The sequence below is a fragment of the Osmia bicornis genome, chromosome 15 (assembly GCF_907164935.1).
Source record: "Osmia bicornis bicornis chromosome 15, iOsmBic2.1, whole genome shotgun sequence".
NCBI lineage: Eukaryota > Metazoa > Arthropoda > Insecta > Hymenoptera > Megachilidae > Osmia > Osmia bicornis.
The window spans coordinates 4,303,076-4,321,660 of record NC_060230.1 but is presented as its reverse complement, the minus strand read 5'-3'; the positions used below and the strand labels follow the sequence as shown (position 1 = coordinate 4,321,660).

The 18,585-nt window shown below is 38.3% G+C and overlaps 3 protein-coding genes across 4 annotated transcripts; 2 read left to right on the top strand and 1 right to left on the bottom strand.

The window, feature by feature from the left end:
- Positions 1–1,576: 1,576 nt before the first annotated feature.
- Positions 1,577–6,932, top strand: LOC114878475. Of its 2 annotated transcripts, none has more exons than XM_046288843.1 (6): positions 1,577–3,348; positions 3,441–3,911; positions 3,991–4,048; positions 4,154–5,687; positions 6,207–6,422; positions 6,486–6,932. In XM_046288843.1, the coding sequence occupies exons 1-6, from the start codon at positions 3,329–3,331 to the stop codon at positions 6,689–6,691; spliced, it is 2,505 nt and encodes an 834-aa protein (XP_046144799.1). In that variant the 5' UTR covers positions 1,577–3,328; the 3' UTR covers positions 6,692–6,932. The 2 variants fall into 2 exon arrangements, with proteins under 2 accessions (XP_046144799.1, XP_029048159.2); XM_029192326.2 differs by having other exon boundaries at positions 6,186–6,422.
- A 134-nt stretch (positions 6,933–7,066) lies between these two features.
- On the bottom strand, positions 7,067–14,137 carry LOC114878468. The gene is made up of 21 exons (XM_046288960.1): positions 13,636–14,137; positions 13,462–13,560; positions 13,143–13,381; positions 12,792–12,901; positions 12,578–12,683; positions 12,267–12,499; positions 11,669–12,053; positions 10,992–11,547; positions 10,837–10,903; positions 9,864–10,547; positions 9,619–9,799; positions 9,374–9,544; positions 8,689–9,310; positions 8,375–8,615; positions 8,190–8,292; positions 7,993–8,137; positions 7,837–7,925; positions 7,575–7,773; positions 7,358–7,505; positions 7,195–7,300; positions 7,067–7,129 (listed from the first exon to the last, which is right to left on the bottom strand). The coding sequence occupies exons 2-21, from the start codon at positions 13,535–13,537 to the stop codon at positions 7,067–7,069; spliced, it is 4,524 nt and encodes a 1,507-aa protein (XP_046144916.1). The 5' UTR covers positions 13,538–13,560; positions 13,636–14,137.
- Positions 14,138–14,407: 270 nt separating this feature from the next.
- LOC114878492 (F-actin-capping protein subunit alpha) lies at positions 14,408–18,524 on the top strand. The gene is made up of 3 exons (XM_029192370.2): positions 14,408–14,721; positions 15,309–15,558; positions 15,639–18,524. Exons 1-3 carry the CDS (start codon positions 14,524–14,526, stop codon positions 16,055–16,057), a joined length of 867 nt encoding a protein of 288 aa, XP_029048203.1. The 5' UTR covers positions 14,408–14,523; the 3' UTR covers positions 16,058–18,524.
- The last annotated feature ends 61 nt before the right edge of the window (positions 18,525–18,585 follow it).

Below are 18,585 nucleotides of genomic sequence, written 5' to 3'. Positions count from 1 at the left end.
TTGTATATGATATTACTTTAGTAATCAGAGAATGTTCTATCAATAAATGTTTACCGAAAAACTCGTTACACCCTATGCGTGTGGCTTCCGCATGACAAGATGACAGGATTCCATATCTGTCATCGCCGCGACAGTTCATTAACCGGGAGATGGACACCGTATTATCTATAAACAACTCGATTATCTTCTGTGTTTCGCGCGACAATTGCATCTACTGAGAATTAATGTTCCTCGTCAAAGCGAATCCTTTTCCATTCCCTAAACATTTCACTCTATCGTCTAACACGTTCGCTATGCAATTATACATCGTTTCTTATTACTATTTTTTAATCAACCGCAGAGCAAAAATATACTCTGAATCATGCACATCGTTTGTACATCATCGTTTAATCTGTTTTTAAATAAAAATCCTCGGTTGCGACACATGTTGACAGCGATCAACGATGAAATACGTGACACCAGTAGCGAACATGTTAAACGTAGTAAACTAAGTAGTAGCAATAAATATTTCTTGGTCCGTCTTTATTCCTTGAAGAAGAGAAGAATCGCTTGACCGAGGATCAACAGATTCCAAGGTCGTGTTCGTGAAAATTCAACGTACCAAAACTGCTACGCAATCGTCTTTATATCTGAATTGCACAAATCACACCGGTGGTTAATCGTGAGAAGACGGCCAGTACCACGATGAGTCCGAAAATAAGCGGAGACGTCGTCCAAGGTCGGCCAGGAAGAGAACCTGTCGACGTCAGGACGGATCGCGAAGAGATCCTTGAAGGGTTCGTTTGTTCGGTGCAAGGGCCGCCTGAATGCGAGAGTTCGACACTTGCACAACACTCACGAAAATAGCACGTCGAAGAGCTGACACGACGGTCAGTGGAAGAGGAAAGAACGAAGAAACGAAAGAAGCTGATGAATATGCTAACGGACTCACCTCCGGCAAAGGTACTCTCGGTTCAACTTTGAATTTTTCTTTCTTTCTTTCGTTAACGATCCCAGGGGAATCGCAATCGACGCTGATCACTGGTTAACGCGGATCGATGGATCAGCCACTGGATATCCGTTCACCACTTTGCGCTCGGAATCCCCGAATAAATCCCCCGAGGCGGTGAGGAAGCCAGCCGGCGGCTATCTCGAGACTGCTACCAATGCCAGCCGCAACGCGTCCCGACACCCTCCACGCTTCTCTGCTACCTCTTCTTCGTCTTCTTCATCGGTGTCCACTTCGTCTTCTTTCCTTTCTTCGCTTCTTTCGCTTCTTCCCGCTGTGGACCAGCACTGTTCTGTTGTTTCTCTCGTCTTCTCTAGCGAAACAACGCACCTGTTGTTTGATGCACCGGTGGTATCTATACGAGTTACGATAAAGAAGATAGAAATAGTGGAATAAATCATTTCGAGTACATAAGTGTTTTAAGTATACCTTGATACACTGACTAGAGGCATCTGTGTTTATGTTTAAGAATCTTTAGTATGATGCCACACGTGCCTCGTAAACCCTATGATAGATAAATCAAATTTGTAAATATTTCAGTTTTTTCACGCTAATTAAAAGACAATTGCAGTTACCTATTTTGGCAGTTGTTTGAATAAATACAAATTCGTAGATTTCTGCAAGCATCATTTCTTAAGAAATGTTTTTTAAATCCAATAGGAGTTTGTTCCACTCGAAGAGCGTAAAAATCGCGACCTTTGGTATTCTTCCTGAGCTTCCTGAAGATGCTGTACTCGAGCCAAGGGTTACCTAAGTAATTAACGAGGTATCATTTCACAATTCTAAAGTATCAGCCTACATTAACCATTAAGGTGATTAAAAGTGTCTGTTCCGCAGTAAATATTGACTTCCTGTCGAATTAATTTCCGACCGCCTCGCGTTCCGAATCACGTTCGTCGAAGCGGCTGTACGCGCGCCAAGGTTCGATTAAACAATTAGAAATACTCAATTACGCAACAGCAAAGAAATCGATCGTTTAAAAATACCATCGATTTCACAAGTTTTCAATCGTGATTTCGATTCGTCCAACATTCCCTATCGTGATCCGCTACATTCGTAAGCTACAAATATGTGAAAAATAATTCATCTTCCAGGAAAGCTTAATTTCCTCGACGTATCTACTTATCCATCCGCAAAGTGACAGAGTGAATGATTTTATAGGGAACCCAGAAGACGCAAAGCGATCCTCATTCCGATGCACATGCAATATAACCCGAAGATCGGTTGTACTTTCGGCTGGTTCTAATAATAATCGATGCCTATGTGTCTCCAGGGATCTCGTTGCTGGTCCACGCCGATATACGTGTTGTATCCGTGATGCGTTTTGTACCGACCGTAATTTCTCCGACAGGCTGGCCGCTCGTTACTTGTCCTTTTTGCTGCTCACAGCCGGCTTCTGTCCGGCGCCGATGGTACTTCGACGGATCGTTGGGAGTCTATTTGCGTTCTGACTTGGTTTTAATACGTGCACCATGCGGCCTAAACGTTGATGCACTTTTACGACCGGTGAAATACAGGGTGTCTGAAAAATATGGTATCCTTAATAAATTTGCATCGGAAGAATTTGACAAAAATTACATTACTAATAAGAGTTTAAAAAAAATAAAATTATAGTTATTGTGTGTTTTATAAATTGTCCATTTCGTCTGCAACAACATAATATAATTTCTACAATAGCTTTTATAATAAATAAAGAAGGAGTAACATCTAAAGGCGATTTCGTGCCGATGAAATAGATGGCTATAAGTTCATTTCCGTGTTATTAACGCAGCCTAGCAGCGTGTAGGACATTCATACGTAATATCTGACTAATTGAGGCCGACGCGTGTACTTGGCAATAATCCAAGTCGCTTTGATCACCGGCAATCTACCTTACGCGAAAGCTACACACGTGTGCCCATCTATACGCACGTGTTCGCTTAAATATGTATTCATGAATTTAAGTACGAGCTCGTGTTATCCAAACGGAGCAAAACCGATGACTAAAGACCGCTTGTACGCGGAAGCAGAGTACAGAATCGGATTTCCAAAGAATCGATCGCGATATGATGGAGGAGAATTCTGATTTACCGATCAGATGACAAAAGTTGGTCGTCGAGAAACGAGCATCGAATCTCGTGCGAGCGCTTTTCGTGATCGTTTATCGGACATGTGTCAACGTGCAGGAAAAACTGTTCATCGCGACTGATCAACGAAGAATTGCCATTAGAATTAGGTAAAAAAAGTGAATTCGAGTAAATTGCGATGATAACGATCGAGATAAAAGCTTGAAGATTCACCAGTGTTCGCTGATTCAATGGCACCAGCACCAATCTTTCCATCGATTCACCTTGCAGAGGAATGCTGCTGAGTTTATTCAGGTAAATCCAATTTCCACCCCTAAAAATCATACGAATCGTCAGAATCTTCTCGTTAATCAATACAATAAAAAAAAAAAAATAAAATATAACAGGTTGACCATGATCGTTTCGCTACTAATCAGCGCAGTTTGTATCGAAAGCAACGTAAGATCATCAGAGGAAAACAAAGCAGAGGTAGAATCACCTGAACGGCGCGATGTTTTTCTGAAAAAAGACACGATTGTCAACCACGATGAAGATTCCCATATGCAGAAACGGCAATCGAGCAAACACAACAGATACTCTAGCGATCAGGATCCGAAGGCACGTAGAAGCAGTGTCCATTCGATGGAACGCAGAATATCTCGAGCAGGTGACAAGAGTTTGGCCAACAAGATGGCCAAAGATGCGTTGCAGTCTCCGAAGATGCAGGAGACAATGAAGAAGCTCACTCGAGTGTCGAAGCCTCGTAGTAATCTCTATGCGTCCGTGAAGTTGCCGGCTTCGGGAAAGGTTGGAATGAAGAAATCCCGCAGTGAACATCAGGACGGGCACATTGGACGAGGAAAGAAGAAAAAGAGAAGGTACCTTGAAGGACAATCAGAACTAACATTTCTAATACTCGCTTAATTATTCGTAAGAAAATCATCTTACTTTTCGTAGACACCATCGAAGATTCAAAAATGGGCACGCTGAATGGCCAAAGGGGGGGTCTCCCAAGGTAGGTAAGCTTCGTTCTTCAATTTTCATCAACTCTCCTCGCATTCCTGCGCGTTCAACTTTGCTACGCATTCAATGAACGTTTGAACGTTGTTCGTTTGCTCAGAGAACGTCGAACCCTGGCAGCAAAATTAACTCGTCTGCGAAGAAAGTAACCGGAAGAGAGAAATATTTAATTAAACATAATCAAGGAATGACCGATAACAAATCACGAGACAGACCTACAACATCAAGATCAAACGAAAATGTTACCCGTGTACACGTAGAAGACAATGATTACGTTGATTTCTCCTCACCGTTGATCACTAAACCTTCAGCGTTGTCGAGTAAATCAGCGAAAACCGAAGGTTCCGTGAAATTACATGGTAACGAGAGAATGATCGACAGTTTGATGCGGACGACAACGAGGAATCCTTTAAAAAAGAGTCCCGGTGACCAAGGAGTAGAGTACTCGGATTATTACAGCGACGACGATGTCCTCCGCGACATGGCAGCGAATAAAATCCCGATGCAGATCGTTCAATCCATGTATCCCAACGATCGTATCGCGCGCGAAATTCCGTACTCTAGATCTCTTCGTCGAATCGACAGAAACGTTCAGGCGTATCGTCGAGGTCACCCTGGTCGTAGAAAAAGCTTCAGGTACCCTGGTAACGGTTTTAAACGTTCCCATCGTTTTCAAAGATATCCGAAAGGCAAACGACTCGGGGGACCGAATCAGTATTCTCAGTTCCTCAGAGCGGATAGATACGATCAATCGGACCCCAGGTGTCTTGTCAGCACCGAGGAAGTTCTGGAACAGCCGCAGATATCAGAACAGGATGCTGTTCTTGACGTGGTACAAAACAATATCGGTGATAGGAGAATGAACAATGAAATTCACCAGCAGAATCCTCGTCCATTGAATCGTTTCGATCAATACGGGATGCCTCAGGACGATTTCAGAAACTTGGAAACAAACGAAGGTGTCGAACCAAGGCGGAACCCGCTGCGTCCTAATAGTCTTGAAATACAAAACGTGGAAAATGATCAGCCAATAGACACGAATTTCGACGAGAATACGTTAAATCAACCTCGGATATCAGGTACAACGGAGGAAGATATCGCAGCTCAATCGCAGTCTAGTTTCTCTGCAGGCCAGTCATACAACAATCTCGACGACACACAGGATCAATCTATGAAAAGTGCTTCAATACAGGGGATAAATAACATTCCTCAAACGTACGATAACGCGATGGATCAGCCTCTTGGAAAGATCCTGGAGTCTCTGGGCATCAACGTCAGCACCGAGCCCAGTAATTTAAATCAGAATGAAAATTTGGAGGACAACATAGCAAACTCTGACTATCTTAATCAATCAGAGGAACATCTTTTAAGTCCCAGTTATCGAAAGCAAGAATTTAAAAGTGAGAATAGAAACGAAGACAAGGAGGAGCACACGAGAGGACACGTAATTCAAAATGAAGGATACGAAAACGAGTTCTTACCGTACACGGATAATCCACTCCTTCCTGCACACAATATGAACATTTCCATCGCTGTGCAAGACACTAAAGAGATCGCCAATCAAATACTGAACACCATCATGGAGGAACTGGAAGAATTGAAGCTGGATCATTCAAAGAACAAAAGGAGAGACGGTATGATTTAATGAATAAATGTAATGATCAGAGAGGTGTACAATTATTGGCCTGAAAGGGTATAGCAGGATAAAATAATCAAAAGTGCCCTTGATCTGATTTTATTTAGCAATACACCATTTTATAGTTTGTAATAAAAAACCGTTGTACACCAAGTTTCAACCCTGAATCTCAACCGGGAGGGTAGTTACGAGGTAAGAAAGAAAAAGTGGTTTTTGTCATATTTTCCCTATTTAATGGCATGAAAAAAATCTGAAAAAATTCTAGAATATTTTTTTTTGAATGCCATTAAATAGGGAAAATATGGCAAAAATCACTTTTTCTTCCTTACCCTGTACAGGGTTGATACAGGGTTGAAACTTCGTGTACAAAGGTTTTTTATTATAAGCTATAAAATGGTGTATTGCTAAATAAAATCAGTTCAAGGGCACTTTTGATTATTTTATCCTGCTATACCCTTTGGCTATCCTTGATATGTGAAACAAGCGGTATTTTTAGGCTTACCTTGCCGTTTGTCAGGGTCCTGGTCAACGTCTCAGGCCGGAATCAAGCTAGAGATGAGGGTCGTGAATCGAAGTATAATCGTGACGGTTACGGAGCTCGCGACACCCCGTTTTCACGGAAGTCTGATCAACGGAACGTGGAACGTTTCCGGTCACGCTCCGTTTAAACGTGGCGCACCCTTCACTCTGATCGCCACGGATAACAGTACCAAGTCGATAGCTGTGTTCGTCGGTACGTAGCATCTCTTAAAATATATACTATTTAAATTTAAGTTAACGATGAGACGATGTTCAGGTGCCTGCAGAGTATGCCAAGGAGTGGACACCATAACAGGTGTTTGGTCTGTTGCTCGACAGCCAAACGATTGCAAAGACGCCCAGGTTGCCACGAGTGTCTTCAATGATGTCTTCCGGAAATCTAAGTTGTCCAGTTTAAAAGAACACCAGAACTCGACCACGACTGAAAGCTCGACACTGAAGCACGAGAAAAGGAAGAGTTAGAAATGTTTTACCACTGAAATCCGTATGATGCGGAATATTTAAAAACAAAGTGACATTGGATAGACAAAGTTGGAACTTAAGGGATGAAAGTATAATCGAAGATTGATTTGATTTTGCAGATGTAGACAATGATTCACATGGATAATCGTATCTCGATATGACAAGCTACGTATTCAAAAAAATGTCGAATATTTTGTATTATGATGTAAGTAGTTTCTAATAAACTCAACATTTTATACTATGCAAATTTTAATCTCTATATTTTACATTGAAATCAATTATTCGTCGGACGTTCACTAAATTAATAATTTCACTAAGATCACATTTCTACAACGGACACAGAAATATAGACAGGACGTTTTTCTCGATAACTGATTATAAATTAGACTCTCGTCTTCTGAGACGCTGGCGGATAGTATCCAAACCCGACACGAAGATCTGTAAATATTTCATGAAATTAATAAATCTCTATGATGCATCTTCGATTAAAATTACTGGGGTACCTTTAGCAGACCAATTTGTTCAGTACCGTCTGGACTGTGCACCTGAATCGTTACGACTTTCTCGCTCTCCCCAAATGCGTATTCTTTTAAATTGAAGCTAGCGAACCTAAGATGAATTTTGAAAATCAATCTCCTCTTTAAGAAGATTTTTCTCGCGTCTTACCCCACTTCCACGCACTCCTTTGTTTCAGTTTCCTCCGGAAGAGGCTCGGAGACGACGATGAATCTTATGTTGGGGTTGATAGTGTCGCCTAACATCGCTCGTAGCATGTTGTTCTGCTTCGAATGTGTCTCCTCGTCCACGTGAAACTCTATAATTATAACTCTATTTTACTAAATATCTAAAAACATTCAGATACACGGATAAATTGTCCCTATACTTCTCCTGAAGTTATACGTGAGTTTCGTATCCGGTGGTCGCGGTTTTTGCACCGACATCGTTTCCATATCAGCTCCGGAATAGCCAAGAAAAGAGTACTCGATGTAAAGCAGGTGAATTTCATCGTTTTGTACGACGGAACTCTTCGGGAAAAGGATCATGTTCAGGATATCGATGGCTATCGTGTCAGTATCGTGTTGCTGTAATCAGGACAAGAAGTTCAGAAATGAAAATTCTTCGTCGTGTAATTTTTGAAGCTTTACCGGAGACAAAGGGACTGAAATCGAGGTACGTAGGCTGTCTTTGGCCAATCCGGCCACGCTGGGCGTTTCAGCGGTTCCATTACCAGGCTCTGCAATTCATTTTTTATAAATAACGTGTGTCCACACGAGAGTATCACAGGAAACACAGATAATTACTAAACGTATTAACAAATGTGAGCAAACTTCGTTGCTTGTACTCCTCCCAATTTTTCTCCGAAATCACGTTCGTTACTTCGGAGATGGACTCATCGGAGCCCTCCTGAGTCGTGCCGCCCTGTTTCTCCTGGACAATTCCACGGCTCTATTTGCGAGAATGAATTGAGTAATGAATCTGAAAGATCGTGGAGATTTACCTTCGAGATGACGGCATTAAACTCCTCCACGCTTGATTTGCGGCTCCCGGAATCTGTTTCTGCTATTGTTCTTCCAATCCCCATGGCTTCTACTGACATCACACTGATTAAAAACATATTTTCTAATTACTAAACTAATATTTAGGTTTCGTAGTAAAAGAGTCGGAAATATCAGCATAGAAAACCTTTCTTCGAAATCCCGGTTCAACACCTTTTTCGACGTATCTACTTTTTGATCTACTTTCGCAGGTTTTACTTTGTCATCCACCTTGGTTGATTTTTCAACTTTCATGGCCTGATTTGCATTTTCAAAGCTAGAGTGAAGATGGGGTTCGTCCTCGCTCTCTTTCACCACGGTCAAAGGGATTTTGCTAATAATTTGCCCCGCGTTATTATTATTATTGTCAGGGGCATCAGTCGTGTCACCTGAATACAATATTTTCATTTACGTAACTTACTCTATCGTCTTATCGTTACCAAACATGGCATTATAATTTACTCGATTCGTTTAGATATTCTTCGGTCTGATAATTAGAGAACATTTCCTTGGACGGTTCGTAGATCAGACGAGCCTTTGAATCGGTGTCCTTCAATACAGTCAGATCATCACCGACTGGCACACCAACTCTTACCGGCTTCTCAATGGTAGGTTTCTTCGAAGCAACTGGACCTTTATCAGAACCGGTGTGATCCTCGGTGACTATTCCTCGTGTCTTCTTGAACTTATACACCTTCTCGACGTCGCAGCTAAGCCTGACCCACAGGGACAATTGGCCAAAGGTCATGCCTAGCGAGCAAGAAATCACGCTGTTCACCGGAGCGATGTAATGAAGCTTGTTTTGCGGATAATCGAGTATGTCCTTGATGCAGAGCTTCCCTTTAGCCACCGTGTAACTGTCCTTGTCCTCGTGGTATACGTTCACCTGGAATACCACCACCTCCATCAGAACGTAGTTGAAGAAAGAAGAGAGATCTGAGATTCGATAGACAAAGGATGAATTGAAGTTCAGCTTGGGACACTTCTGGGTAGGCGTGTAAGTCGTCTCTTGGTTCCATATGTCCCAACTCACGAACAAATGGACCTTGCTGATATCGTTCTCGCGAAAGAGAATCTGCTTTGCCTATGCGTACAAATGAAGTATCGTAAAGAAACGTTTCTGAAAATTTCACCTTTCGATACTAACAGACGTTGAGAGTTGGAGAGACATGATGTGAAGCTCCAGAAGTCCCTGTCCCTCGGGGATCACCAAGGGGAACGGATCGGACAGGGAACTCAAAGCGTCGATACACTCGTTTGGACAATTCAGACTACAAAAGGATGCCGTTCTCTGAGTTTCACGTACATCATTGAAATCCTGGTAGTACATCACCGAAACGTTTCAACAATTTTGCATTTCGAACAGAGGTGCAGTAATATTTCTTCTCTTACTGGACATTCAGTTTGGACGCTCATCGATGAACTCCGGTTAACAACGGCCTTGTATTTGTTCAGCTGCACAATGTATTCCCGCAACGACTTATCATCGTCCAACCTTTCATTGTTCTCCTCCGAATACTTTTGTTCTTCCCAAGCTTTGCGGGGCTTTGTTCCATCGCCATCCTGTAAAATACTTCAAAAGGAGCGACATGAGTTTTGGGAAACGTCACTTGATCGTCATCGTGGAGCCTCGTTACCGTGATTGGAACGTCACGTTCAGACCATGCGGGGATTGATCCTCGTTTGAATTGTCCATGGTGGTTTTAACAGATTTGCTCGCACCATTGGTGGGGTCTTGGACGATTGTTTTCGAAGAACCGTTGTTGCAACACTGTTGATTACAATTGGAATTAATGTTGCATTTGATAAAGTTGTTGCAAGTACAGTTGTTGGTCTCATCTGATTTAGTGACTTGATTGCATTTCTTCGGGTCCCAAACTATTTTTCTTCTCAGCTTCTCCGGTCGTAGTCTGGTGTAAGGATTTAAACAGGACCTTCTATTACTGCAACCCCCACGTTGAACATTGGATGTGTCACTCTTGTTCGCAGCAATAAATTCTAAAGAAGTACTTGTGCATTTTGTACTAGGACTTTTCTTTGCGGCATTGTTATTGACGTCTTTTGCAAATTGGTAATCAGGTGATGAAATTCGACGATACAAGGTAGCTTCATTGCTTTTCGCATGTGTCTGGGAATATCCTTGAAGGATATTGAATAAAATAAACAATATTTTATTGGGATCCGTAAATTGGTTCTCCAAGGATTGATAAGCGTTTTGCGGATTTGTGCCGATATTGCTTTTCTGTTGATGGTATCTGGGTTGAAGAACTTGACTTGCTTGGTTCGCTTGAACAAGCATTTCTGTATCGCTGTAATACAGTCTGACGATAATTTGTAGAAGTAATATTTCAGTATTTGAAAATTTAGGAAATGAGTAACGGCAATGAAGAATAGGAATTATCTGTAAAGGGCTAAATTTTCAATTACTGTTATTATTGTAATATTGATATATTACAAGAAAATTTATACACTAAAATACAATATAACTATTAGAAAAACTATTCAATCAAAAATAATCAACTTATATCATAAATTACAAGATTAGAACAGGCAGCATTCCACAATGTACCTTATGTTCTCTAAATATTATCCAATATCTTATCAAACTACAATCGTATTCTATCAATTAAATTTCGCGTGTCTCTTATGAATCTGGAAGCTTCGAGATAATGTTTGTCTGGAAGAACAACATTAAGTTCCCACATTCAATAAATCAAACAAGTTACTAAACTTTCAATAAAAGTAACTAATCAGTATGTGTCAGCAGCCAGAATCACCGAACAGCAGTTTTTCAAGGGAGACAACTTGCCTGTGTCTCTGGTTTAACTCCATTAAATTGTAGGCGACCCTGTTGGTCATATTTTTCGGTACGAATTTCATTGGATCCGAAGAAGTATTAATTTGAGCTTGCTCTAAAAGCTTCAACATCTTCTCCGGTGTCAGAGGATTCCCCGTCGACATTTGTTCGGCATTCTTCTTCACAAGTTCCTTCACGGGCTCTTCTTCTCTTCGTTTCTCTTTGAGAGGTGTCATGACCGTCCCTTGATCCTTCGTATTCACGGTACCCGAACGAGTTACAAATTCTGTTTGAACAGATTTATCCATCGGACTGACGTTCCCTCGAGGTTCACAAATACATTCTTCCAATAGCAATATTTTTTCAAAAGCTTCGAAGCATTTTCTGCATCTCTCCATTTGGCTCGAAGCGTTCTTATACGACTCTACTTTATAAGGCGTTTGGGGGCTCTTCATATCGGTTTGCTTTCTTGATATCTGCGTTGACTTCGACGCTTGCTGTTTCTCGGTCTGAGTCTGGAAAGACTGCAAGATAATACAATTATTTAGCAAAGGCAAATGTTACCATTTACTGAATTATATAGGATTAATAAGAATTTAAGAATGATACTATGTATCAGTATAGAAAAAAAAATTATACACTGACCGTAAACTGTACCGTTAAAGTATCTATGTTCTTCTGAAGCTCTTGAAGTTTCCCAAGTAACTGTTCATTTGCAGCTTGAAGAGCTATGATGTTGGTTTGTTCGCTATTGTAAGTGTTTTTTAACGATTCTTCATCCCGAAGCTGCTTCGAGACTTTCTTCTTCAGTTCCATGTTTTCCTGGTCGACCTCTCTACGGTTAGAGGTAAGGTCAACGAGTTCGCTATTATGCTGTTGCAGTATCTTTATTTCGCTCATCAGATCGTTTATTTGCTCGTCTTTTTCCCGCAACGAAAACGACGACTCTTTCGTTTTCAACAATTGCACGTCCATCTCTGTCAACCGTCTTCTTTCTACCGCGAGTGATGTAGCAAGCTCGTCGTTCGTCCTAATTACAGGTTCATAAGAGAGTACATTTATTAGCAGAGTATAACGGGAACAATTTTGTAAATACATATTAATTTTAACAGAGTGAAACATATAAAGGATGGGGAAACAATAAACTTTTAATACAACTACTGAACACAGTTCACAGAGTTCATTGAGTGGTGCGTAGTTACATTGGTGCATAATAGAAAATCGTGAGAGAGGTTGAGAGTACTTCGTCGCCTCCTCGAACTTCCACTTCAGATCGGCTATTTGCGCGTTCAACGAGTTGTTCGCCTTCTCGGCGGCTACCAGTTTATCGTTCAGCAGCTTCATTTGTCGCCAGACTTTTATATACTCGATGTTCTCAGCAACCTTTGCCCTTTGATTGCTGACTGTATAAGATGACAATTCTTTCTCCAATTCATCTATCCGGCTGGCCATCTCCTTCTTTTCTGCATCGAATATCTGTTTAAATGATACAATAAAAATCCTTACAAACTGACGCATCGACTGAAACATAAGAAACGCCATCAACGAAATTACCTCGTCTTTCTCGAGATTATTTTGCTCATCGTCGTCGTCATCTCCGGTCTCGGTGATGTACTGACAAGACGGTATCTTGTAGTGGCTGCTTTCGCTTCGACACGTTCTAAAACAAGAATCTCGACTCGGTGATCTATCGCGATGCGCATAGCGTGAATCATAGATCGCCTCGGATCGCTTGTAATACGATAATGCGACGACGATTTGCACTCACATGCGCCCGGACGACTGCCTCGCTTGGGAATTATGACTCCTTGATGATAATCTACCAACAATCTTGTGATTCAGCAATTGATTTCTCAACACTGAGATTTTATCTTTTAGCTGGAAAATCGATTTCAACACATATCTGATCAGTAGTAGATGATTTCATATTTACCTTTTATGATTACTAAACATTAAATGAAGCATCAAAGACTTGAATGACATAATACCATATATACATGAGAAATATTTTGACTTACTGAGAATGAAAGGAAGGAAACTTTTTTTAATTATCTTCTCAACTACATTACTCGTTTGAACATTAATGTTACTTTTAATAAAAAGAAGATGTCAGGTTTACCTTGGTGTTCTCGAGTTCAAGGGTGATTATTCTATTCTTATCATCATAAACATCCAAAGCAACGTTAGATGTCCTTGGATTGGCAGTTACTCTCATTAGCTTCGTCGACAATCGTTTGATCTTATCCTCCTGACAATTTGACAATTTCTTCAAACTTCTTACTTCTTCGAGTAGCCGTAAATATTTGTCCTCCAGCTCATAACGATCGAGCTTATACACCAGATGCCGGTCCCTGGAATCTTTAATTTATTATATGTAAAAATTACAAATGAACGTAGAAATGTTTAAATTCATAAAAACTATTATTTTTTATACAGACCTATACTGGTACGAGAAGTGTCCACATAGGAATGCTCTCTTACAGGTAAAACGTCTCGGTTTGGATCGTCCGCCATTTTTCAAAATTCCGCTACAATACCTGAACATCACGGACAGATCAAGTTAAATGGTTAATTTTAGATCAATTCATTAACATCTAATTTTCTAATCATACCATAACCGTAATATACAATAGAAATTTTTAGAAATATCTGAATATTAAGATTTCTAAGTTAAAAAATAGTTCAACTTCCTTATATGGAGATTCGTGGAGTTCAGGCGCGAATGCGCGATACGCTTTATCTCAAACTCGAATCATTTTCTGTTCTCAAATCTTGGCGGGCAAATCCAGACATCCAGCGACGATCGTTCAATCAGAATACCATTCTTCAATTTAGTTTAAACTTTACATGAACGGTTAAAAATACCTTGATAAAACATATTATCAGTGTACACTAAAACCATGTCTGATTGTGAATGCGTTCAACAGTCCAACAATATTCGAGGGTTATGTTTGTCAGGAGGTATCAAACAGTGGTTATCTCTGAGTTAACTGATAGAGATTCAACTGAAAACATATTTCTGTTTTTCTACTCATTTATAAAATTTGTTTTTAATAAAGCAATCAGTACCAAAGAATAATACTATCAACTAACATTATTTATAGTAAACATGGTATGAACATATGTATGTATATATGCAATTTCAAGATCTCAATACAAATTATTCTTAAATAGTATATAAAAATATTATTTTTCTTAGATTTTATTGAAGAAACAACTGAATATAGTTCGAATATAATTCATATCATTCGTAAGTAGATTATTCGAGCAATTATTTAAAAAATAGATGCATCGCACGTAGAGTCATAAAATAAAGATTCTCCGCTAGAATACGAGGAAAAGTGGAAAAGCGTGTATTCCATAGAGTTGATTACAAGTACATCTCCCCTTTGTGATGCGTCACCGGGTATATGGGGCAGTGCTTCGATACGCCGGTACAACCTGCACTGCACTAACCTTGGTTTGACATCGCGGAGTGTGCGTGCCAGTGGAAAGGTAAGATGGCGGCGGACGGAGATGTGATTCCTGATCAAGAAAAAGTACGAATAGTTTCGGACTTTATACTACATTCGCCACCAGGCGAATTCAACGAGGTTTTTAATGATGTGAGAGTCTTGTTGAACAACGACAACCTGTTGAAGGAGGGTGCGTCCGGGGCATTTGCTCAATACAACAAGGATCAGCTCACGCCTGTTAAGGTACATCATCGACCTCTCTGACGATCTTCTACGATTTTTTATGATAGTATCCGCGGTATCGTTTAGTATTTCTGATGATAGAGGATCACATTATCTCCGAAATGTGTGGGATCGAATTTCAACGTCTAGTATGCTTCCTAATCGGGCAACACGCGCCCGGAATTTCGACAGGTGACGTTGACTTTATAGTGAAATTGGAACGCGATAATATTCACCTGATTCGTGTGATTGTTTACTTAAAGTATCCTCGAATTAGTATATAGAACTATCCATGTGAAAATCTTTGTAAAATTTCAATCGAATTCGTACGATGCTGTAGGGTTAATTTTAGTTCTGTTTCGTGCTAGTTTTAACAGAAAATATGGATTGATTTTTAATTTCTCCTTTTCCTAGTTCAGTTATGTGATTGTATTTTCTAACTGTAAATTAATTTTTTCATTTACAATTAGTTCACTTAAGTATAGCTGAGGTTAAATAGACACCGATATATTATAAGCGTATTTTGTGATACAATTGGTCCAAAATAAATTGCAAACAATTTCTAAACTAACGATACATTTATTAATTTATTCTATCCTTGACTTTAGATCGAAGGAAGCGAGTATCCTGCCCTTATAACGGAACATAATGATTTAGGTGGACAAAGGTTTTACGATGGTCGTAGTAAGCAAAGTTTTAAATATGATCATCTTAGAAAGGAAGCTCAGGACTATGAACCCTATGAACCAGACCCTGTAGCAGAACCTTGGAGATCAGCTCTTCAAGATGAAATAACAACTTATACTCAAAGTCATTATAGACACGGTGCATGTTCAGTTTTTGGGAAGAGTCAAGGAGGTAAAGTTATTTTTTTGTAGGTGTTATTACACCTCATGCTTCAAATGAGAATTTGGAATAAAGAATTTTCATTTATATAGGTAACATAACATTAACAATTTGCATAGAAGATCATCAATTTCAACCTAAAAATTTTTGGAACGGCCGTTGGCGTTCTGTATGGACTGTAAGTTTTAGTCCAAGTTCCGGAAATGCGGAATTAAGAGGTAGTCTTAAAGTACAAGTTCATTACTATGAAGATGGAAATGTACAGCTGGTCAGTAGCAAAGAAGTAAAAGAAAGCTTACCAATTTCAAATGAAAAGCAAACAGCAAAGGAGTTAATACGACTTGTTGAAGAATCGGAAAATGACTATCAAACTGCTATATCAGAAAATTATCAAACAATGTCGGACACAACCTTTAAAGCCTTACGAAGGCAACTACCTGTTATGCGAACAAAAATTGACTGGAACAAAATTGTATCGTACAGTATTGGCAAAGAGCTTAAAAGTCAATAGAAATAGATTTTTTTATATAATATTAAGAGAAATAATTAAAAAGCGCATTTTGCTGCATGGGTGAAGTCTGGAGGTGTGATGTGCATGGGAGCAAATGTAACAATGCTATGTAATGTTTGGTTAAACGTGTTTGACTGAAACTCATGCATGCCACTCAAGGTTCCTCTGGACCCCATAATGTATCTCGTTACAGAAACAAAAGCAATAAAGAGGAATATCTTTGTAGCTATCAACTGCTTACAAAAAAGAAAAAAAAACAAACAGGCATTTTGATTACAATATTATTTCTTTTTTACTTGATTTTATATGTTCTATATTAACGATTTCTAACAACTCAAAATACGTATTTACTATCTTCTATCACTTTTAATGAATTTTATCTGTAAATGCTTTGATATAATGCTGATTTCATACATAGCAGAATTTATATATTGTTTAAAAACACTCGTCATTAGGATAAAAACGTCTATTGTTTTACAGTATTTAAAGTAATATTGATTTACGTATTAATCTTTAAATTAATAGATGGGTGTTATGTTTGCTTAGAAAATATCTAGTATTTAATTATTTACACTTTTGGGGTAGTGAAGATCCTTGGTCTTACTTTTTGTAAGCATTTTAATTAGAATTACATATAGAAAGAAAAGAAAATCGCATCAAATTTGTAATCGATAGATAAAAATCAAACGTCAATGAGAAACCTGGAGTGGAATATTGGAGTTGATTAATGCATTTAATGGATTCATTCAAATTTTATCAATTAGATAATAATCCACACTGTTAGCATTGGGCAGATATAAATTATTTGATTTATATTTTCATGGTTTTGTGCAATAATTCAGTTTCAGTTGAATTTTCTGATGAACTGTATTTATTGAATCTATCTATTATAATTAATTATATGGATTATTATCTTATTGATAACGTGGATGAATATAATTCTACTCCATAAGTTTTATGCAAATTATTATTTTTACAGTTTGAAGTTGAAGTTTCAAACTAAAACGTTTAACGCCTTTGTTTTATCTCGTATTGAAATCGTGGTGTTAATAGTCAACATTATATAAAGTATAGCATAAGAAATGTTGCACAGTGGGAAAGAAATTGCTGTCTAACATGTGCATGTTCGGTCAGCCTAATGAAATCATCGAGTTAAAAAAAAAAAAAAAAAAATACTTGAGTCAGTGATGATTAAAATTTCGATTCATTAGTTGCACAATAATACAATTTTTTCTAACACTTACGTCTTGTAACATCTAAAAAGCACAATAACACACTTAGTGTATCTTTAAATGAACATTACCACACTGGTTTCATGCTATGTGAAAATAGCATGATGGGGCCACAGGTGTTGTCAAAATATGTAATGTCAAACTGAATAGGGATGTGTCTATCAGAAATTTACAATCTGGTAAAGAATACCATTAAGTGTTCATACCACTCAGTACACAAAATATACAAAGAAAAACTTAATTCTTATCAAATATTGGTGGGCAAGGCCTACTATTTTTGTCCAACTTTATATTTCATAAAGTATAAATTTATACATTTTTGTTAAGATGTATTGTTTTACGATAAGTATGTCTATTATGGCAGATACGTTGCAAAGTTTAATAATAATAAAATAAAGTAAAATAAATGTTAATCATTGCAACTTAATTTCTGTGTTAATCATATTGTAGTTATACGAATCATTTGTATCAAGTAACAATGTTGAAAAATCTTTTGGTGCTATCGCTTACCACACATTACACAACCAGACATGTATGCGAAAACGGAAACTAACAAAGTACATAATGCATTGTACATTGTAGAATGTAGCCTATAGCCTGCTGGAGCCTTAATCTGTTCACTTTATGTTGAGGGGGTATTATGTACATATGTTATTTGAATGAATGAATGCGATGAAGCACACTACCATTTGACTTTTCAGACTTTAGGATTCGAAACATGTTTGTAATATTATTCGTATTTTGTAAGTTACATCGTAATTCAAAATATTCTGTTTAATCATACAATTTGATAACTTTTGGAAGAAATCTTTAGAAAAAAAAAAAAATACGTACATAACAATTTAAATATAAGATTATAAAATCATTTTATCATTTATGAAAAAAGAAGGAAAAAAGGTTGAAACAAATATGCAGGGATACAATGCAAAAAGTTAATAATATTAGTATTGCAATAATGAGATTTTATATGTAAATACAATGATACATATTATTTGAGCATTGTAATTTGTGTTACGTATGTAAATTACAAATCAAGTGTTGAAGTTTCGAATCTTATCAAACTTTACAGAAAATAGTTGCCTATGATAATAAAATTAGGTATTACCTACAATCGAGTGTATCGTAAAATAAAACGCATGTCCTTATGTAAAAACTTAAACACAGAATACATTTATCAGTTAAATTATGTATTATTAAATGTTATGATTGATTAAATAAAGTGATATGACACTTTATACTTTGACTGTCAACTTGAATATCGTGTTCAATTTAGAACACAGATTTCATCGTATATGT